Here is a 23,112-nt window from a genome sequence, read left to right as displayed (position 1 = left end):
CCATATAGGCCAACTCCCACGAGTGTTACGGTTAAGGACCTTTCACATGTGTTGTATCGCTTACATTTTCCACATCACTACAATATATAATGCTACTGACACTGAAATAATACTCTATGAAAGTAGCATGAGTAAAGTACATGTCAAAAGTTGATTCTAGATGAAACACTTAGGTTTGGTGAAAAGGTAACTGATTTTGTGTGTAATTAGTCCATTGAAAATGTGCTTAACGTTTTGAAAGAAATGGCCTTTTTGATGATCTGTATTGAGTTTGGTACTAAGAGTTGTGAAATTTTACCACATACTTGTGAAAATAGTACCAAAGCGATTAAAAAAAAACGAAATACAATTTCCTGATATTTCTTACTATATCTCTCAGATATAGAACAGATACTTCAGAAAATACTAACCAATCACACAAACCCCCACCATGTCACCATAGGCCCCAATACAATAACCCCTTGATCACCCCACCAAAACCTTTGACAACATGTCTGCACACAGAAATTAGGACCCCTCCTCACATCCACGATCCTGTAATCAGAACAATGGGTGTGATGTGCACTTCACATGTTTTTTCTATAATTTATAGTGAAATAATTATTTGTTTGATATTTGAACGTGATATTTCCATGGCCATGTCATATACCATCTGTTTTGAGATCGGTATCCCTCCTCAAAAGTCACAAGTGTAGCATTGTAGCATTGATCTGGGATTTATACCCCGGACACCTCTCTTAAGAAAGCAAACGCCTTGATGATTAGCTACTGTCCTGTTATGGTAGGCTAGGGATGTACTATGATTGACGTCGAAGTGGACCAATGTACTACTTACATGGCATCAATGTATGTCCTCCTCGACCAATGACAAGGTCATTTCCCGGCATATTCTGTTTATATCCCACCTCTCAATTGTCTACTCTGTCTACTCTATCGTGGTTTTCCGGAGAGGAGCCGGCAGGTGACAGTGAGGGTCTTCTTTACAGCATAGGTGCCATTTTATGTTTCTGTATTTAATTTGAAGATTTTGTTCACTTGAAGTATTTAGAAATATGGCTTCCTTTTTGTCGGTCATCCCTCCTTTCTTGTTATCGGTTCTCATATTTTCTGGAGCGGTAGTCGCACGGGGTGATGTGCTCGAGTTAGGGGACGCAGATTTCGATTACCTGGCAGCGGAGCACGAGACCATGCTAGTGAAATTCTACGCTCCATGGTGAGAGAAAATACAAATGAAACATTATTTTATGTCAATCCATTGTAATTTCTACACATGTAATGTCATTTTAGGCAAATATCTAATGATAGTGACTTATCAGCTAGGCAACTGTCCAAGATATGTTACGTTAGTCAGCCATCAGCTAATGTTAGAGTAGTTATATTCTCAGTATCGGCCATCATCTGCCAAACTGTTGGCAACTAGCTTGCAGTTGGCCATATTTGCAAACAGTATTTGAGCAGTGGCCGTCACTGGGAAGTCGAGCCCCCCCCCAAATTACAACCTGTTGTGACAATTGCGTTTGTTTGCTCCATAAACCTGGTTAGTTCCGAGACAAGAAGACGCAGTGAAGTCTACAAAGCATATTGCATGTAGAGTATCATACAGTTATATGACCTACAGCATGGCCGAGCAAGTTAATGTTTCCGACATTTTCGGACAACCAAACAACTAACGTTATTGATTTAGAACCACACAGAGTTACCGCAAGTCGCAAAGAAAACAGGAGCTGCCCCCACTATTAGAGCGCCGTTTCAACTTCAACATAATCATCTCTGCTTAGTCTAATACAGTGACATCTTAAAGATACCAAAAACGATTTAGTCTCTACTCAACATTAGCTAAATATGATGTGGCTGTCTATGGTTCTGATTTCTGTGTGCGTTCGATTTGTAGAGATCTGCTAATGCCATCCTCCTTTTTCATGTTGGCTAAACGTGATCACTTTGTCATACAGTACACACTTATTTTTTTTGTTTTCCTACTAGGCTACCTGTCTAAAATGCTTGCTCGCTAGCCTAACTTCCATTCATGGGCAACGTTAGCTAGCCTAGTTAACATGAACCTTCTACATTTAGCTATATTGAACTTACATCCTCTCAGGCCAGGGGAACAACAATGTATGACTTATTGGTTGGATCAGAATCACCATTTATAAGCATTGGCCAGTACAGAATTAAGTAAAACCACAAGTCCAAATCCCTATCTCCATCCATGGCTAATTTGGAAAAATTGCCAATTTTAAGTTGAGCTCACTCAGTTTAGCTCAATGCTGATTGGCAAATTTGTCCTCTTTTTTTGTCAAGGGGAGGCCATATGCTTGATGGCTTCTGTTGGGGTTCGTTTCCTTGTTCCTTGTCAATCATTGGCTCATTGGTGAAATTAGCATTATGACAATATCTTTAATTAAATCATTCAAAACCTTTATTAATGCAATTGCAGACCAGAAGTTGACAACAGGAACATAACGCATGTTTCCAAGTAAGTTCTGCATCAAAGAAAAGGTCCCATGTTATTTTATTAAACCCGAAGTCCAGCCCTAGTGATGTCACTGCCTACGTCATTATCTTTTACTCACCAAAACCATGCCTACTCAACACTAAAACTCTTATTTATGTAACTATCTAAAAGATTAACAGTAAATGTTCAAGTTGATTTATAGTGGAATGTCTGACTAATCTCTTATCTCTTACACTCCCCTGCAGAGTTCTGTCTTCACAGTCACACATTTCTCAGAGGGGTCTCTTTTATAAAAGGCAAAGACCAGAAAACAACTATGGAACAATACTAAACCTCTATAATGAATATATTGTTCATCTGTAGTCTATGACCCTATAAATGTAAGGAGGGCGGGGTCTTATAACCCCTCCCCTTCTATTAATACAACATAAGCATAATCAATTATTATAATACATCACACATTTGGTACAGCCCCTATCATGACCCCTAGGTGAACCTCTAACACTTCCCTTGCCTTTAATGCTACAGGCAGCAACAATGTCATACTTGTTTGGACCAGACATAATCAGATGGCCTACACATAGAGAGACAGAGTGGTGCTGTTTCAATCGCTCGGATGCTTTCTCCTGTGCGATACATTCAGCCTCTTGCAAATTTAAGGAAAATGATGAAACACAGAGAGACGATAGATAAATGATTTTACGTTTTTAAACATTTTTCTTTGTACGTTTTTTGGGGGGAAGCCTGGCTTCCCTTGGCATCCATGAATACACGTCACTGTATTTGAGGCTGAGCTATTGATATGATTCTTCAAAATTGGCTTACCTTGGTGAGGAAGATTTCTTTTAAACCCCAATTTGCTTATGCCTTTTACAGGTATAACACATTTCTACCCACACATAACTATGTTATCAATTGCATTGCCTGTTTCTTGATTCTGATTCTGTTCCTTGTGTTATATCTACCTTAATCTGCTGTATGTTTATTTGCTCTTCAGGTGTGGACATTGTAAGAAACTAGCCCCAGATTTTGAGACCGCAGCCACTCGACTGAAGGGGACAGTTCCACTTGCTAAGGTACTTATGAATGCATAATAATGCATAACAAAATGACCAGGTGTTTGAACTCTTGCCGTCATCCAGGGTTACACAATGTTAATTGGTAGTTGCATGTCCTGCATGGCCCACTCTCATTGCACCGGCATAGTGTAAACTTTGTTTTCAGAATGACAGCACAAACCATCATTCTGTTACCAAATTTGCATCTGACCTGTTCGTCAAGTGTTTTTGTAGTGCCTCCCGAGTGGCACAGTAGTCTAAGGCACTGCATCGTAGTGCTAGCTGTGCCACTGGAGATTCTGGGTTCGAGCCCAGGCTCTGTCGCAGCCGGCCGCAACTGAGAGGCCCATGGGGCGGCGCTCAATTGGCCCATCGTCGTCCGGGTTAGGGAGGGTTTTGCCGGCAGGGATATCCTTGTCTCATCGCGCACTAGCGACTCCTGTGGTGGGCCGGATGCAGTACGTGCTGAAACAGTCGCCAGGTGTACGGTGTCAAGAAGCAGTGCGGCTTGGTTGGGTTGTGTTTCGTTTCGGAGGACGCATGGCTCTCGACCTTCGCCTCTCCTGAGACTGTACAGGAGTTGCAGATGAGGTAAGACTGTACTGTAACTACTACCAATTGGATACCACGAAATTGGGGAGATAAAAGGGTCGAAACATACCACACACAAAAAGTGTTTTTGTAAAATTCTCTGTGGAAGTTAAGTGTACCGTGTGCATAGATTTGTATGGTTTATTTAACTTCACAAATAATTGTTTTTTGTTTGGCATACATTTTAAAGTAAAACATCTGAGTCTCAGCATCACTCTAACTGTGGAATTGCCCATAACCCATGGGATATGTGTCACGTTGTATAAATGATTGGAAACAGGTACAGGAATACGTAAATGGGGGTTTTAATTAGAGGTCGACTGATTATGATTTTCAACGCCGATACCGATTTATTGGACCAAAAAAGACGATACCGATCAATCGGCTGATTAAAAATAATAATAACAATTTTAAAAAAACATTTATTTATTTGTAATAATGACAATTAAACAATACTGAATGAACACTTAACTTAATATAATACATCAATAGAATCAATTTAACCTCAAGTAAATAATGAAACATGTTCAATTTGGTTTAAATAATGCAAAAACAAAGTGTTGGAGAAGAAAGTAAAAGTGCAATATGTGCCATGTAAGAAAGCTAACGTTTCAGTTCCTTGCTCAGAACATGAGAACATATGAAAGCTGGTGGTTCCTTTGAACATGAGTCTTCAATATTTCCAGGTAAGAAGTTTTAGGTTGTAGGAATTATAGGACTATTTCCCTCTATACCATTTCTTAAATGGAAGAAGTTTGGAACCACCAAGACAGGGATGTAACCCCAAAAAAAGAGCGAGGTTAAACCTCTAATAAATACACGGGACGAGACCCGTAATGACCATACACGGAATAGCGGAGCCTGTGAGTTCAATAAGACTTTATTACAAAGTAATATAAGCCGAGCTTGTTCATGAAGGAACTCCCTTTCCAGCCTTGGCACACACTTTTTTTTATACAGGTTTCATCCTTACGCCACACACATCGTAACTCCTCTTTATGTTAATGTTTCATCCACCATTGTCTTTTTGCCTTGCACTAATTTGAGTTTGGTTTCATATTAGGGCATAGAAACAGAGCCATAGCAATGGTACAAAAATAAACAGACATGCCCACTCCCCAGACAGGTGCATGTCTAATGGGGCCTAATGACCTAGACACACATTTAGAGTACACTTATCCTGCTGACTACTACGAAATGTGTAATGGGCACATATGTACTGGAAATGTGTAATTGTCCTCACAAGACCAACGGACATGGGAATAATAACTGACCAAGACGATGGTGAACAACGGGCACAATTTATACAATTACTAATCAGAGGAAATGGAGCCAGGTGTGCGTAAGGAGACAGTTCAGTGACGCCTAGAGGCCGGTGACGTACAGTAGACCTCCGGAACCGGTGCATGGAATCAGCAACGGTATGGGGGGGATCCGTGACAATTTGAGGTGAAACGGCTAATGTACTTTGTTAGGGTTGGGCGATATGGCCTGAAAATCACAACGCTTTTCTTTCAAACTTATGGGAATTCATGATATACAGTGCCTTCGGAAAGTATTCAGACCTTGATTTTTTTTCTCCACATCTTTGTTCCATTACAGCCTTATTCTAAAATTCATCAATCCACACACAATACCGCATAATGAAAAAGCAAAAACAGTTTTTTAGAAATGTTAGCTAATTTGTTTAAAAAAATGTAAACTGGAAATATACCATTTACATAAGTATTCAGACCCTTTACTCAGTACTTTCTTGAAGCACTTTTGGCAGCGATTACAGCATTAAGTCATCTTTGGTATGACGGTACAAACTTGGCACACCGGTATTTGGGGAGTTTCTCCCATTCTTCTCTGCAGATCCTCTCAAGCTCTGTCAGGTTGGATGGGAAGCATTGCTGCACAGCTATTTTCAGGTCTCTCCAGAGATGTCCGATAGGGTTCAAGTCTGGGCTCTGGTTGGGCCACTCAAAGACATTCAAAGACTTGTCCCGAAGCCACTCCTGCATTGTCTTGGCTGTGTGCTTAGGGTCATTGTCCTGTTGGAAGGTGAACCTTCGCCCCAGTCTGAGGTCCTGAGTGCTCTGGAGCAGGTTTTCATCAAGGATCTCTCTGTACTTTGCTCTGTTAATCTTTTCCTTGATCCTGACTAGTTCCCCAGTCCCTACTGCTGAAAAACATTCCTACAGCATGATGCTGCCACCACCATTCTTCACCGTAGGGATGGTGCCAGGTTTCCTCTAGGCGTGACGCTTGGCATTCAGGTCAAAGAGTTCCGTTTTGGTTTCATCAGACCAGAGAATCTAGTTTCTTATGGTCTGAGAGTTTATGGGCCTTTTGGCAAATTCCAAGCAGGCTGTCATGTGTATCTTACTGAGGAGTGGCTGCAGAGATGGTTGTCCTTCTGGAAGGTTCTCCCATCTCCACTGAGGAACTCTAGAGTACTTTCAAAGTGACCATCAGGTTCTTGGTCACCTCCCTGACCAAGGCCCTTCTCCCCTGATTGTACAGTTTGGCTGGCGGCCAGCTCTAGGAGGAGTCTTGGTGGTTCCAAACTTCTTCCATTTAAGAATGATGGAGGCCACTGTGTTCTTGGGGACCTTCAATGCTGCAAATGTTTTGGTACCCTTCCGCAGATCTGTGCCTCGAGACAATCCTGTCTCGGAGCTCTAAGGACAATTCCTTCAACCTCGTGGCTTGGTTTTTGCTCTGAGATGCACTGTCAACTGTGGGACCTCATATAGACAGGTGTGTGCCTTTCCAAATCATGTCCAATCAGGTGAATTTACCACAGGTGGACTCCAATCAAGTTGGAGAAATATGTCATGGATGATCAATGGAAACGGGATGCACTCAATTTCATGTCTCATAGCAAAGGGTCTGAATACTTATGTAAATTAGGTGTTTCTACCAACTTTTTTTTGCTTTGTCATTATGGAGTATTGTGTGTAGATTGAGTTTTTAAAAAATCAACTTAGAATAAGGCTGTAACATAACAACATGCGGAAAAAGTCAAGGGGTCTTGAGGAGAGAGGGGAATGTATAACGTTTACATTCTGTCAGGATATGTTATTGTTAGCCATAAGGGATCCTATGAGAGGAGAAGAGAGAGTCTGGTACAGGTCAACATGACAGCCGTGAGTTGGGGGAGGAGTGAGGAATTTGGGCAGAGGTCAGGTTAGATGAAGTGAGGAAGAACATATATCACTAATGTTCTGGATAGCAACAGATAGCAACAGAACAACAATTGGCTGTTCAGATGTGTGAGGAGGGGCTCAGCATAGGAGAAAGGGTTCAATACCTGTGCTTGTGTGAATATGTTCTTTGTCTTATGCAGCTGTATGACCCCGTGGGTGAATACACTTGGTTTAAGATTTGCTAAGCCTCCGTGAGTGTTTTACTCTTTATTTAGAACCTAACACTTTTAATGACAAACTTCTTGTAGCAGGCATTAGGCTTTAGAAAATTCACACGGGTCTCATCAACAATCTCTCAAGCCCATGTGCTAGTGATTAGCCAGCTAATCTTTATATTTCAAGTTTAGCCAACTTGGATCTTTTTGCTAGCTAACAAGGTTGAACACCCTTCTGTCCGTCTCCAACTGTTTGAACAGCATGTTAGCCTGTCCACTTTGTTCAGATGTTGATCAAGTGGCCTACCTTATTTCTCAGATTGAGAACGAGGTGTCAATTCCTTATATAATTGTGTTTTATGCTATAAAACATATATTAAACAAAGACGAGACAGCTAGTATAACAGTCTTTGGCAAAAATGCTGCTAGAGGTACGTGGGTACCCCCATTGTCGCGCACAACAAACTGAGCATTCATTTTCCAGAATCAATGTTCATTGATACTCTCGTTTTAGTAATGTCTGTTCTGTGTGCAATTTGAGTATTTGAGACATAAAAAGGGTATCGTTAGAGAAGTTGACTTCTCCTCTATTACAGTAATGTCTCAATGTGTTTTAGTGTCCATATGACCCATTCTGTTGGACCAAAACTCAAATGTAAATAGCGAGTTGAAACCGCTTGACATAGAGGAAGATGTGATCTCATCTTGGTTGGAGTGAGGGGCAGGGGGATGGGCTTGGTGTGTGTGTGTGTAAACCGTAGAAGAAGAGACGAAGCGATAGGTTTCACTCTCGATAAAATCTGTCCAAAATAAGGCCAATGCGTTTCCATGGGCTTATTTTGGACCTAAGCTTGTCGCCTGCCTTCCCGCCTTTGGGACAACTACTCCCATTGTTAGGGCAGAGACGTGCATCTTGTCATTATATACTGATCTCTGGTGTAAATGGGAAGGTTCACACAGTACAGAGGGGCGAATGAGACGAGACCAAAAATACAACATGAGAACAAGCAGACATAAAATCTTTAGCAAAATACAGGCATTTGGAATATTGTGCAAAAACATAAATTAGAATTAATCGATATATTGCTCAGCCCTACTTTATATTGCTTCTATCATCTCCATTTCATTATCTTTCTCCCTACTTTTCTCACAAATATAGCTTTCTATCACATCATATGTTTCTATCCCTTTCTCTCTCCTCTTGCATTTCCTCTTTCTCTCTCTACCTCCCTCCTTCCCTATCATCTCAATCTCTCACCCCTCAGGTGGACTGCACAGCGAGCCCAGACACATGTGGGCGTTTTGGGGTCACAGGGTACCCCACGCTCAAGATCTTCAGAAACGGAGAAGATGCCTCGTCCTATGACGGGCCACGCTCCGCAGGTGTGTGGTTTGAATGTTGTTAGAGTACACTAATCATGTTAGGCCTACTAATTAATTTGTCTGCATACACACAGATGGCATTGTCCACTTCATGAAGAAGCAGGCTGGACCCAACTCTGTTACCCTGCGCAGGGAAGCAGATCTCGAGGCCTTTGTCAACCACTTTGACGCCAGTGTCGTGGGTAAGTCGTCCTCTAGAAGAGGATAGTTACCTGGATTTAGCTGGTCAGTTTTTCATGTTAATAAGAGCGCGTGTTCTTAATGTTTTGTATACTCGGTGTATATGCATTAGAGCTGGGCAATATGGCTTAAAAATCATATCATATAAATCTGATCAAGTGTTATTTGTCACATGCGCCGAATACAACAGATGTAGTAGACCTTACAGTGAAATGCTTACATACAAGCCCTTAAACAACAATGCAATAAGCTTTGGTGTACACTTTTTTAAAGATAAAATACACTTCATTTCAAACACTCTGCAATAATGTAATGAATTCAGGGCGTATGAAATTAGTCTAAATATATGCCACAATAATTTGATTATTTTATCAAAATAGTTTAACCTGCTTTTTAGCAATAATCACTGATCTGCTTTCAAGTCTGTCTATGAAAATGCCCTTTTTGTTACAAATTTAACTAAAACCATGCATAATTCACATTCACTAATAGTGACTAACTTCTTGTAGCAGGCATTATAAACAATCTGTCAAGCACAAGCCCGCATGCTGGTGAGTAGCCAGCTAATCTTTATTTCAAATTTAGCCAACTTGGATCTATTTGCTTGCTAACAAGGCAGAACAGTTGAATTGTTCTAAACACACCTTTCTCCAATTGTTTGAACAGTATGCTAGCCTGTCCACTTTTTTAAGATGTTGAAATCAAGTGGCCTACCTTATTTCTCAGAATGAGAACAAGTTGCCAATTCCTTATATAATTGCGTTTTATGCTTATTGCACAATTATAAAACACAGACTAGATAGCTAGTATAACAATCTTTGGCAAAAATGCTGCTGCAATATTTGAGCATTCATTTTCCAGAATCAATGTTTCTTGTTACGCCTGTTTTTAGTAATGTCTGCTTTGTGTGCAATTTGAGTAGTTGAGACATTAAAAAGGGTATCGTTCAACAGGTTAACTTCTCCTCTATTACAATAAAACAATGTCTCAATGTGTTTCTCCATATGACCCATTCTGTTGGACCAAACCTCAAATGCAAATATCGAGTTGAAACCGCTTTTCAGAAAGGAAGAAGTGATCTCTCAACTGTGTGTGTGTGTGTGTGTGTGTGTGTGTGTGTGTGTGTGTGTGTGTGTGTGTGTGTGTGTGTGTGTGTGTGTGTGTGTGTGTGTGTGTGTGTGTGTGTGTGTGTGTAAACAGAGAGGAAGAGATGTAGCGAGAACATCTCGCTAAAATCTGTCCAAAATAAGCCCAAAGCATTTCTCTGTTTTTTTTTGTCCCTAAGCTTGTCTCCTGCCTTCCCGCCTTTGGAACAACGACTCCCATTGTTAGGGAAGAGACGTGAGCATCTCGTCATTATATTCAGAGCTCTGGTGTAAATGGGAAGGTGCACAGAAGGATTGAAGGAGACGAGACCAAAAAGACATGAAAAAAAACGGACATAAACTCATAAAAATACAAAAAAGATTTATTGCGATAGAGGCATTTGGAATATTGCAATTCAATTCAATATATCAATTCAAATGAATCGAATTCATTCAATATATAGCCCTGACCTAATATGCATATTCATCTCCATTTCAGCACCAACTGGTAGATTTAAAAATACTCTGATCTTGTAGGTAAAAAAATAAAAATTATTTAACAAGGCAAGTCAGATAAGAACAAATTCTTATTTACAATGACGGCCTACTCCGGCCAAACCTGGATGATACTGGGCCAATGATGGGTCTCCCAATCACGCCCGGGTGCGTTACAGCCTGGATTAGGGGTTTACAAAAAAAACTGGCCCACGACCCCATTTTGATATCAGAAAATTCTCTCTACCCAAACGTGTGAAATTATGTAATTAACAGATTTTTACTTTATTTGGGGCGATGGCAATCAATTGCAAATTAGTCTGACATAATGTTTCTTATCTCAACACCACTAATGAGATGGGTGTACTTGATGCATGTCGCGTCGGAGCTTCTCAAAGTCAGTGTTCATGGTCGACAGTGCGCAACTCATCTCTGCTGTCACATCCAACCTGGATCAATATTTGGTTTTAAATGCAGATGAGAACACAGAATCCAGCATCGCACAGATATGAGCTGGCAAAGGGTAGCCTACAATGAGTTTTATGGTGCTTTCAAGACAACTGGGAACTCTGAAAAATATGAGGTCCACTTTGGGTTGGCAATTGGAGCTCTAGAAAGAGGCCTGAGTTCCCGAGTTGGATGACCGTTCAAAACTATTTTTCCCAGTCGGAGCTCATTTCTTTCCGGAGTTCCCAGTTGTCTTGAACGCACTGAAGTCAGAAGACATTGATTTCAGAGTTCCAAGTTCCCAGTTGATTTTAACGCGGCATTAATGCTCAGAGGGAGACAGGAGGGTATTCCCTTTGAATCAGGAACCAAAACTCCTCTGTAGTGACCCGTGAATCCATTTGGTCACATGAAAAGCTTGATCAGCTGTTCGATTTCATTTACTGGCATGTCAACTGAACCAGGATCACAGTCAAACGGATTGTGTGGGACATTCGTGTGGGACACTTACTGATGCTGTCCTGTTATTTTCTTCAGAAAGTCAACCAAGTTCATTCTGAATGACAACAGTTCATCTTTCAATGTGAAAAATCTTTCCAACACTCCCCCCTCGATAACCACCAAGCCTCGGTGTGTGATCGAACATTGTCATGCTCTGATCCCATATCTCCACATAGTTGTGCGAACAGGCGTGCGCACAGTGGATGTGTTTTGATGTAGTTTACATTTGAAGTTACCTGCTGCGGTATACCGTATCGAGTTCTGTGCTAAGCTCTTTTGCCGCCAGTTGCTTTCAGTGTATCATAAAATGCCTCCATATGACAGACACATTCATAACTAGAGGGCAGAGGCCTGCCTGCCATCCTGTGATAGATGGAGCCCACCATTTGAATCCCATATGGAATCAGTTTTTTTGTCAGCACACTGAACATCGCCTATGTTGTTTTATGCTCGGGAATCGTGAGACAACAATATATCCTCGTGAATAGCATCCCCCGACTTGTATAGCGAACAAAAGTCCATGAATGGGCATCTTGGCCCTCACAGTTAACGGCCGTTTGGAGAGCACATTGTTTACACCATATCAATTGCTGACAGTAATATCAAAGTCTCTGCAAGTGTGTGGTTTCATAGCGTAGCCATTTATTGTGAAAATGATTCAAGTTCAACCTGTTCCAATGATCTAAGGTTGCTCACGTTGAATTTTATCTTTTAGATTTGAATAATTGTAATTTAGAATGTATTTTTAAAATTATTTATAGAACAATAGTCCTATAAATCTACCCTTACTAATGGAACTGTATGACAACGGTCCAGTTCGTTGTGAACCGTGCTCCAGGTTTAACCTGCTGTGTGCGGTCGGAGTTCCATAATGATTTAAATATGCTACATGTCCCAAATTATTGCTCAACATTAGCCTAATATGATCCCCTAATGCTAGCGACCCTCAGGAACAACTACACAGGCGTGAAAGAAAGGTAAACGGTAAGAAAGAGAAACGGAATGAGATGATGCAAAATGTCAGCTACAAATTGAAGAAAACAAACACGAAAGTGGCAGTTCTAAATGTATGTGTTTAATACTGATGGTGGCTGCCGACAGTGGCCAATATTAAACATGATACAAATTGTCAAATGAAACCAGTCATATGCTTCCATATGACTGGTTTCATATTCGTCTCTAGGGATCATAAGGAAAAATTATCTAAAACATGTGTATTTACAATCTTCTCCAAATGGATTACTCATTTACCTAGCTCTTATCTGTAGCTCTTATCCATTTAGAAATTACAGTGCATGGAGAATGCTGTTATTTCTATCGGGGAAAATGAAAGTAGAACCGGTAAATTCGCTCAACCTTATTCATGGTTTCCTTGCGTGTAACGGTGGTGGAATTATGAGGGAATAAAGTCCAGGTCAGAATACGGTGTATCTGTACAATCCTTCATTACTTAGATCTCCACCCCGAACAAATAGCAGGTGAATAGCATGCTATTCTCATGCTTACATTCAAGTTCAGAATACGCATAGAGAGAAAAGTGCATAAAAAGGGAATTCCATTCCATTTACCTCGTTTAACCCTGGTTAGAATTGGCTGCCATTTATATAATAGTGTGGATAATAATCTACCTCATAGTGTGGAAATGTGTTTATAAAACAAAGGAAAATCACGTGTTTTACTGCCCCTTTTTCTCCCATGGCTGCAACTCCCCAATGGGCTCGGGAGGCGAAGGTCGAGTCATGCCTGCCACAAGTAGTCGCTAGAGCGCAATGAGCCAAGTAAAACCCCCCCGTGGCCAAACCCTTCCCTAACCCGAACGAAGCCCTTCCCTAACCCGAACGAATTGTGCGCCGCGCTATGGGACTCCAGGGTTGTGATACAGCCCTGGATCGAACCAGGGTCTGTAGTGATGCCTCTAGCACTGCGATGCAGTGCCTTAGACCGCTGCGCCACTCAGGAGCCCCCTGCGCTGCCCCTTTAAATGGCTCCCTGAATCTGTACTTTTCACATGGGTTATAAATGATTTCATGTCCACTGCTCTGAAAAGCTTGTGAGAGGTGAATACAACATGGTGGAAGCCAACACACTCGATGTGTTGGAGAGGGCTAATGTACTTTCTCTCCATACTTCTCTCTTCCCTCAGGATTTTTTTCTGGGCCTGACAGTGGTCAGCTGGCAGAGTTTCTGAAGGCGGCCAGCGTCATGAGGGAGCACTTCCGCTTCGCCCACACCATCGACATGACCCTGGGCCTCAAACACGGGGTGGACACTGAGTGAGAGCAAGGGAGAGGGAGGATAGGGTAGAGGGAGGGAGAGAATGGAAAGAAGTGAGCGTGATCAAGATAACCCTGTAGAGTTCAATCAGGTTTCTTGGTGCGGGGCTAGAGCAAAATTGTGTACATCCAGGAATTGATTGAGAAACACTGTTATGGTGTGACCAAATGACTACATTATTTTCCCCGTGTCTCTCCAGGCGTGTTCTGCTGTTCAGACCCCCAAGACTGAGCAGTAAGTTTGAGGAGAGCGTACTGCGCTTCACTGAGACGATCACCACCCACACACTGCGGCGCTTCATCAGAGACAACATGTAAGACTACTGCTCCCCTCTGTCTACTCTTCATCTACTCCAATGTCTGTGTTACTTTAATGTCTCTTTTTTTTCTGCATCTCTTTCTAACACTTTCTCCCTATCATATCCCTGTTCGTCTTTTCATTTACATTTTCTTTTACAGGTTAGTCATTTAGCTGACGCTTTTCTCCAGAGCGACTTACAGGAGCAATTAGGGTTAATTGCCTTGCTCAAGGGCACATTGAGAAATTTTTCACCTAGTCGGCTTGAAGATTCGAACCAGCGACCTTTCAGTTACTGGCCGAACGCTCTTAACCTCTACCTCTACTTGACTGTCTAACATTGTTGGTCTCCCTTTTTACTGTTTTTGGTCAGTTTCGGAATGTGCCCCCATCTGACCAATGAGAACAGAGATAAGCTGAAGGGGCAGGACTTGTTGACTGCGTACTATGATTTGGACTACCTGCAGAACCCCAAAGGCACCAACTATTGGAGGAACAGGTTGGTACCATAACACTTTAAACCAGTGATTCTCAATTGATGGGTCACAGGTGTTGAAGTAAAAAATTATAATAAAGACTCACCCCCCCAAAAAAAAATCTACGTTTTTTTATATATATAGAGCTACTAGCAGTGCTATTTAGCAGATTTGGTTAATATTGCGGTCGGGCTCAAACCAGTGAGTTTACCGATATTCTTCATCAAGAATATGTTGAATGGAATTATTTACAATGAAAGGGTGGGAATATTGTCATATAATTACTACATTTATTGTCAATATAGCTACAAAAAAAAGTTTTACAGATTGCAATTTTTTTTGACGAAATGCAATGTGAATATTGGGTTCCGACAACCTGGTTCAATTTTGTTTTTGAGGCAAAACCTGTTGAGAACCACTGCTTTAAAACACTCAAATTAGATAACCCACAATTAAACTAAACATTGTCTTTTATTTCAGTTCTGTTTTTCATTTGTTACTGAAATCCTATTTGGTACATTTTTGCTAATTTATAAAAAAAAACGCAATATACCATTTACATAAGTATTCAGACCCTTTACTCAGTACTTTGTTGAAGCACCTTTGGCAGTGATTACAGCCTTGAGTCTTCTTGGGTATGACGCTACAAGCTTGGCACACCTGTATTTGGGGAGTTTCTCCCATTCTTCTCTAGATCCTCTCAAGCTCAGGTTGGATGGGGAGTGTTTCTGCACAGCTATTTTCAGGTCTCTCCAGAGATGTCCGATCGGATTCAAGTCCGGGCTCTGGCTGGGCAAATCAAGGACTTGTCCTAATGCCAATCCTGCGTTGTCTTGGCTGTATGCTTAGGATTGCTGTCCTGTTGGAAGGTGAACCTTCGCCCCAGTCTGAGGTCTTGAGTGCTCTGGAGCAGATCTCTCTGTATTTTGCTCCGTTCATCTTTGCTTCGATCCTGACTAGTCTCCCAGTCCCTGCCACTGAAAAACATCCCCACAGCATGATGCCGCTCCCCATGCTTCACCGTAGGGATGGTGCCTGGTTTCCTCCAGACATGACGCTTGGCAATCAGACCAGAGAGTCTTGTTTGCCTTTTGGCAAAGACCAAGCGGGCTGTCATGTGCCTTTTACTGAGGAGTGGCTTCCGTCTGGCCGCTCTACCATAAAGGCCTGATTGGTGGAGTGCTGCAGAGATATTTGTCCTTCTGGAAGATTCTCCCATCTCCACAGAAGAACTGTGGAGCTCTGTCAGTGACCATTGGGTTCTTAGTCACCTCCCTGACCAAGGCCATTCTCCCCCATTTGCTCAGTTTGGCTGGGCAGCCAGTTCTAGGAAGAGTCTTTGTGGTTCCAAACTTCTTCCATTTAAGAATGATGGAGGCCACTGTGTTCTTGGGGACCTTCAATGTTGCAGAAATGTTTTGGTACCCTTCCCCAGATCTGTGCCTCGACACAATCCTGTCTCGGAGCTCTATGGACAATTTCTTCGACCTCATTCCTTGGTTTTTGCACTGTCAACTGTGGGACCTTATATAGACAGGTGTGTGCCTTTCCTAATCATGTCCAATCAATTGAATTTACCATAGGTGGACTCCAATCAAGTTGTAGATACATCTCAAGGATGATCAATGGAAACAGGATACACCTGCTCTCAATTTTGTGTCTCATAGCAAAGGGTCTGAATACTTATGTAAATAGGTATTTCTGTTTTTTTAAACATTTTTAATACATTTGAAAACATTTCTACCAACCTGTTTTCACTTTGTCATTATGGGGTGTTGTGTGTAAATTGATGATGATTTTTAAAAAAGAAGCATTTTTTGAATATGGCTGCAACGTAACAAAATGTGGAAAAGGTGAAGGGGTCTGAATACTTTCCGAAGGCACTGTATTATTTCCTGTGGCGGTCCTCACGAGAGCAATTTTCATCATAGCGCTTGATGGTTTTTGCAAATAAAGAAAAACCCTTGAATGAGTAGGTGTGTCCAAACTTTTGACTGGTCCTGTATCTCTTATGTGTTAACTCAAAATGACACAGTGACTAGGTTCCAGTTTAACAACGTTTACTTCACCGTATTACCACAGTACATAGTTGCCATCACACTCAGGCCAGGTCCATCTCCAGTGAGACTCCTGCGCAGGTGTATAAATAATAGAAATATAGGGATACTTAAAACATGAATTTAACATTATGTATGTATATTCACTTAGATTATTTATTTTGATTTAGATCTTATCCTTCAAACAATACATGTAATATCTGAGCCCCAAATATTGTATACAAGGTGGTATATTAAGTCACTTGCCATTATTATTGTTTAGTGTCTTTCATTCTCTCTCCTCAGGGTGATGAAGGTGGGTTCTCAGTTTGCGTCCCAGGGCCTGAGTTTTGCCGTGGCCAATCGCAAGGACTTTGTGGATGAGCTGGAGGAGGAGTTTGGTCTGGGGGCGTCGGACGGAGGAGATCTACCCTTCGTAACCATCAGAACACAACAGGGATTCAAGTACACCATGAGGGAGGAGTTCACGTGAGTTACAGGCATGGAACCTCAACTAAGTCCTAACTTCTGAGCTCTACCACATATAACCCTACTATCCTAATTTTAACCATGAGAACATGGTTGTGAGTTACAGAAATATCAGACCCCTATCCACAGACAATCTCTCATCCATACCCAAACTCGAACCATCATCTAACATTAACCCTTATCAAAGAGGGCGATGTGGGTTGGATAATGCCATAGGTTCAACAATAAATAATGATTCTATTTAACAGGCGAGATGGGAAGTCCCTGGAAAGATTCCTGGAGGATTACTTTGCTGGACGACTAAAACGTTACATCAAGTCGGAGCCCATCCCTGAGAAAAACAAAGGCCCCGTCAAGGTGTGTGTGTGTGTATTTCTATGTTATTATTCAATTCACACATGTACGGCTGAAGTCGCAAGTTTACATGCCTCTTAGTCAAATACATTTAAACTCAGTTTTTCACAATTCCTGACATTTAATGCTAGTAAAAATTCCCTGTCTTTGGTCAGTTAGGATCACCACTTTATTTTAAGAATGTGAAATGTCAGCATAATAGTAGAGTGATTTATTTCAGCTTTTATTTCTTTCATCACATTCCCAGTGGGTCAGAAGTTTACATACACTCAATTAGTATTTGGTAGCATTGCCTTCAAATTGTTTAACTTGGGTCAAACATTTCGGGTAGCCTTCCACAAGCTTTCCACAATAAATTGGGTGAATTTTGGCCCATTTTTCCTGACAGAGCTGGTGTAACTGAGTCAGGTCTGTAGGCCTCCTTGCTCGCACACGCTTTTTCAGTTCTGCCCACACATTTTCTATGGGATTAAGGTCAGGGCTTTGTGATGGCCACTGCAATATCTTGACTTTGTTGTCCTTAAGCCATTTTGCCACAACTTTGGATGTATGCTTGGGGTCATTGTCCATTTGGAAGACCCATTTGCGACCAAATTTTAACTTTCTGACTGATGTCTTGAGATGTTGCTTCAATATATCCACATAATTTTCCATCCTCATGATGCCATCTATTTTGTGAAGTGCACCAAGTCCCTCCTGCAGCAAAGCACCCCCACAACATGATGCTGCCACTCCCGTGCTTCACGGTTGGGAAGGTGTTTTTCAGCAAGCCTCCCCCTTTTTCCTCCAAACATAAGGATGGCCATTATGTCCAAACAGTTTTATTTTTGTTTCATCAGAGCAGAGGACATTTCTCCAAAAAGTATGATCTTTGTCCCCATGTGCAATTGCAAACCTTAGTCTGGAAGTTTTGGAGCAGTGGCTTTTTCCTTGCTGAGCGGCCTTTCATTTTATGTCGATATAGGACTCGTTTTACTGTGGATATAGATACTTTTGTACCTGTTTCCTCCAGCATCTTCACAGGGTCCTTTTGCTGTTGTTCTATAATTGATTTGCACTTTTTCCACCAAAGTACGTTCATCTCTAGGAGACAGAACACGTCTCCTTCCTGAGCGGTATGACGGCTTGCGTGGTCCCATGGTGTTTATACTTTCATACTATTGTTTATACAGATGAACGTGGTACCTTCAGGCGTTTGGAAATTGCTCGGCAAGGATGAACCAGACTTGTGGTGGTCTCAATTTTTTTCTGAGGTCTTGGCTGATTTCTTTTGATTTTTCCATGATGTCAAGTAAAGAGGCACTGAGTTTGAAGGTAGGCCTTGAAATACACATCCACAGGTACACCTCCAATTGACTCAAATGACATCAATTAGCCTATAGTTTCTAAAGCCATGCCATCATTTTCTGGAATTTTCCAAGCTGTTTAAAGGCACAGTCAACTTAGTGTATGTAAACTTCTGACCCACTAGAATTGTGATACAGTGAATGATAAGTGAAATAATCTGTCTGTAAACAATTGTTGGAAAAATTACTTGTGTCATGCACAAAGTAGATGTCCTAACCGACTTGCCAAAACTATAGTTTGTTAACCAGAAATTTGTGGTTGAAAAACGAGTTTTAATGACTCCAACCTAAGTGTATGTAAACTTCCGACATCAACTGTAAGTAAGCATTTCACGGAAACGGTCGAGTTTTGTATTCGGCGCATGTGACAAATAGTTTGATTTGAATGATTTTCTCTGGGTTTGTGTGTGCGCTCTCTCGCAGGTAGTGGTAGCGGAGTCATTTGAGGAGATTGTGAATGAGCCGGAGAAGGACGTGCTGATTGAGTTCTATGCCCCCTGGTGTGGTCACTGTAAGAGCCTGGAGCCCAAGTACAAGGAGTTGGCAGAACAGGTGAGCAAGACTACACACGCACTCATACAGACTCACCAATGCCATATTTAAATTATTTAAAACTGTTCAATTCTGGAACAAAATATTTTTTATTTATTTACTGCCCCGTTCACGATTGTGGCTTTCCTCAGAACATTTGTGGGCCATTTGAAAATTGTAATATGTCAAATTAAGGAAAGAGCTAAAGCCAAGTTAAGCCCTTTGTTCTCACTGAGTACTTTTATATGCACAGTAATAATTCAATAATAAACTGATTCTGGCAGTAGGCAGATCATGCAAAAGTCATGTAAACACCTTACTCTGCTTATCTTCATCGGCGTCAGGTCAAAATCGAAGTAAGCATACGCCGATTAAAACACCTGGTTTTCTGAACACCTTAATCGGCATTCCAGCTGTGTATTTAATCTGCACCGGTAGCGCAAGCCTCCCTCTTTAGCGTGAAGGAAGTGAGTTTGGAACAACCAAATTTCTGTGTCTTTTCACATGCAAACTTTATATATCCGAACTCAGAATCAAATATACTTCCCAAAAATAACACTGTGATAGAACGTTTATTTTGATTGCAGATTTTGTGCGTTTATCAAAATCTGATCAGGGGGCCTGATTTCAGATGTGTCCATGTAAAAAGGATTATTAGGGAAATCGTTCTTCTTGTGAAGCATATAAAGGTTTCAATCAAACTATTATATTAGTCGGACTAGCCACATTATTGTGTGCATGCAACCCTAGTCATTGGTTGATTCTCCTGTTTTCTTCTCAGCTCTACTCTGACCCTAATATTGTAATTGCCAAGATGGACGCCACAGCCAATGATGTTCCACAAGGCTTTGATGTGCAAGGGTGAGACGTCACATTTCATCACCTGGTTGTCCTTTCCCTTCTATCAGGACTCACTTATCTTTCCATTTATTTTTCCCATGTTTCTGGTCATTCATTCATTGTGTTTCTCTCTCTCTCGCTTTTATCGTTCTGTAGGTTTCCCACCATCTACTTTGCTCAGGCAGGCAAGAAGGACCAGCCCAAGCGATATGAGGTGAAGTGTCCTTACACTGTTAATACCATTTTACACAAGCAGACACAAACTAGTCATATACCAGTGTTTCCTCTATATTCAGTTAGCAGCAACCTGCCACTCCAAAAAAATAATATATATAGAGATTATATACAAAAGTATGTGGACAACCCTTCAAATGAGTGAATTCGGCTATTTCAGCCAGACATGCAATCTCCATAGACAAAAATTGGCAGTAGAATGGCCTTACTCAGTGATTTTCAATGTGCACTGTCATATGATGCCACCTTTCCAACAAGTCAGTTCGTTAAATTTCTGCCCTGCTAGAGCTGCCCCGATCAACTGTAAGTGATTTTGTTGAAGTGGAAACGTCTAGGAGCAACAACAGCTCAGCCGCAAAGTGGTAGGCCACACAAGCTCACAGAACGGGACAGCCGAGTGCTGAAGCGCATAGTGTGTAAAAATCATCTGTTCTTTGTTTCAGCACACACTACCCCATCTAACACCTTTGGGATGAATTGGAACACCGACTGTGAGCCAGGCCTAATTGCCGAAAATTAGTGCCCGACCTCACGAATGCTCTTGTAACTGAATAGAAGCAAGTCCCCGCAGCAATGTTCCAACATCTAGTGGAAAGACTTCCAATAATAGTGGAGGCTGTTATAGCAACAAAGGGGGACCAATTCCGTATTAATGCTGATGATTTTGGAATGAGATGTTCAACAAGCAGGGGTCCACATACTTTTGGTCATGTAGTGTATATATTTCTGCCAAGATGTGCTTATAAAGGGATAGTGTCAGATTGACATTTTCTACTTACCCAGAGGGAAATTAACTCATGGGTACAATTTTTATGTCTATGCGTACAGTTTGAAGGAAGTTGCTAACTAGCGTCAGCGCAATGACTAGAAGCAATGGCTTGCGAAACTACTTCTCCTGCTACCTTTGCCACCACTGCTGAAAAAAATCCTAGGGGAAACTGCATGTATTGATGTATGAAAGATTTTATGTTTGGTTACAAAGGGAGCTTACAATGTTTTCCTCTAATTCCAGGGAGCCCATGAAGTGAAGGACTTCATCAAGTACTTGAAGAGAGAATCCTCGCACGTTCCTGTTGTCAGCAGAGTGAAAGAAGACCTGTGAACAGAAGTAAGGCGATGGCAGGGGTGTATTATGGAAATTGTAGCTTGAGACCCCTGGAATTACAGTTGTGGATACTCACAACTTCTGCTAAGATTCTTTATTTCTGATGAAATGACACTCCAAAAACCTAAATCTACTCACAATAATTTTGTTCCTAGAAACAATAGTTTTGAAAGTCACACAATTGACTCTCTAGGAACAGAGCCCCTTGTAATTGTTCAGGAGGAGAAATAACATTTCTACAGAGGAAGAGAGAACAAAGATTGAGGACTGCGAATCTCTAATGTCAAGTGACTTGGAAGGGAGATGAGGCTGATTGTCTTGGCATGAGACTGAACCAAACCTTCCCAATTTACTTTCATTAAAGGACAAAATCAAAATGAATATCAACGGCATCAACTCACCAAGGAGCAGTTTGGTGCAGGTTTGTCATGCATCAAATACCATGAAATGAATGGATGTTGTATAATGACACTGTAATAACACCTATTTGTTTCTAGGTCTTGACTTACTACCTGTATGTCAGAACTATAGGTCTTCTTCACCACTATAAGCCATACCATCCATTCCACCAATGATAACCCATCAACAACCCTAGATTGGCAGCTAATATTGAGCACTCTCTTTTGCATTGGCATTTCACAAAGCAGGAGCAAGGAGGTGGTCAGCTAACCTTGCTTGTGTAAAATAGTCTGAAATAGCTTCATATTAACTAGTTCCAAAAGGTACCCACTGGTCTTTTTATGTGTACTTGAGCTACAGAGTTGGTGTCATTCCACACAGCACCAACAACCAACCAACCGCTCACCACCTATCTGCCTACTGACTGCATACAAAACCCAAAACATCCCCACCCATTCTCCTTTTTTTTTGTCCATGCAAATATCAAATTAACCATTTTGGAAATACTGCAAAGGAAATATTCAGATTAGTGGCAAAAATGACAAGTAGCCACCATGGTCTCCTTGAAAACAAATGTTTTCACTTTATGTTTTTGAATATTCTGTTTTTTTATTTATGTTTCTATCATTATATGCCATTTTCCCCAGCTTTTTTTTAGAGCAAGTAACTTCTGAAAGGCATGTACAATGTTTGGATTTGACTATGAAGGCCAGATGTGTGTTATTTATCATATTTATTATATAGTATAGGCAATACAGTAATTCACTTTCTGTGTACTGTACATAATGTGTGAACATATTTGCAATCTTAATTGTCTCTTTTTTGACAGAGCCTTTTGATTTATTGATGTACATTTGATTTGTTGCAAGAGTTTGGCACTCAGAGGACCCATTATCCTTCGTTTATGTTTGATCCGCTAAGAAATGTTTGTCTTTGGATTTTTCTCACTTAAAAGATGCTGAAACCATTTAATAAAATTACTGACTTCGATGTGTCTTTGACTTTCTTCTCGCTAATAGTCCGACTGTTCGAGTCTTATCGGGCCTTGTCGGGTATCCTTGCATTTCAGAAAGGGTCTAGCCAATGTTGGATTACTGTATATGGACTTGCTTGGTTTTGTACAGGTCAATGAATGTACAGGGTGTGTCTCACAATGATGCCCTGTACATACTCACCTCCCATTTAAT

General features: G+C 41.2%; 1 protein-coding gene across 4 annotated transcripts; it reads left to right on the top strand.

Moving 5' to 3' along the window:
• The first annotated feature begins 926 nt into the window (after positions 1 to 926).
• Positions 927 to 22,915, top strand: LOC112229742 (protein disulfide-isomerase A3). Of its 4 annotated transcripts, XR_006080516.1 has the most exons (15): positions 927 to 1,213; positions 3,453 to 3,531; positions 8,719 to 8,836; positions 8,911 to 9,018; positions 13,688 to 13,817; positions 14,018 to 14,131; positions 14,489 to 14,614; positions 16,934 to 17,116; positions 17,365 to 17,473; positions 19,240 to 19,368; positions 20,129 to 20,208; positions 20,344 to 20,401; positions 21,434 to 21,529; positions 21,891 to 21,947; positions 22,024 to 22,915. XR_006080516.1 is itself a non-coding variant. In XM_024395753.2 (14 exons), the coding sequence occupies exons 1-13, from the start codon at positions 1,053 to 1,055 to the stop codon at positions 21,521 to 21,523; spliced, it is 1,485 nt and encodes a 494-aa protein (XP_024251521.1). In that variant the 5' UTR covers positions 927 to 1,052; the 3' UTR covers positions 21,524 to 21,529; positions 21,891 to 22,915. The 4 variants fall into 4 exon arrangements, 2 of the variants coding, with proteins under 2 accessions (XP_024251521.1, XP_024251520.1); XR_006080515.1 differs by having other exon boundaries at positions 21,434 to 21,947; XM_024395753.2 differs by having other exon boundaries at positions 21,891 to 22,915.
• Positions 22,916 to 23,112: the final 197 nt, after the last annotated feature.

Source organism: Oncorhynchus tshawytscha, linkage group LG31 (genome assembly GCF_018296145.1).
Source record: "Oncorhynchus tshawytscha isolate Ot180627B linkage group LG31, Otsh_v2.0, whole genome shotgun sequence".
Lineage (NCBI taxonomy): Eukaryota > Metazoa > Chordata > Actinopteri > Salmoniformes > Salmonidae > Oncorhynchus > Oncorhynchus tshawytscha.
This window is presented reverse-complemented; position numbering and strand designations above follow the sequence as displayed.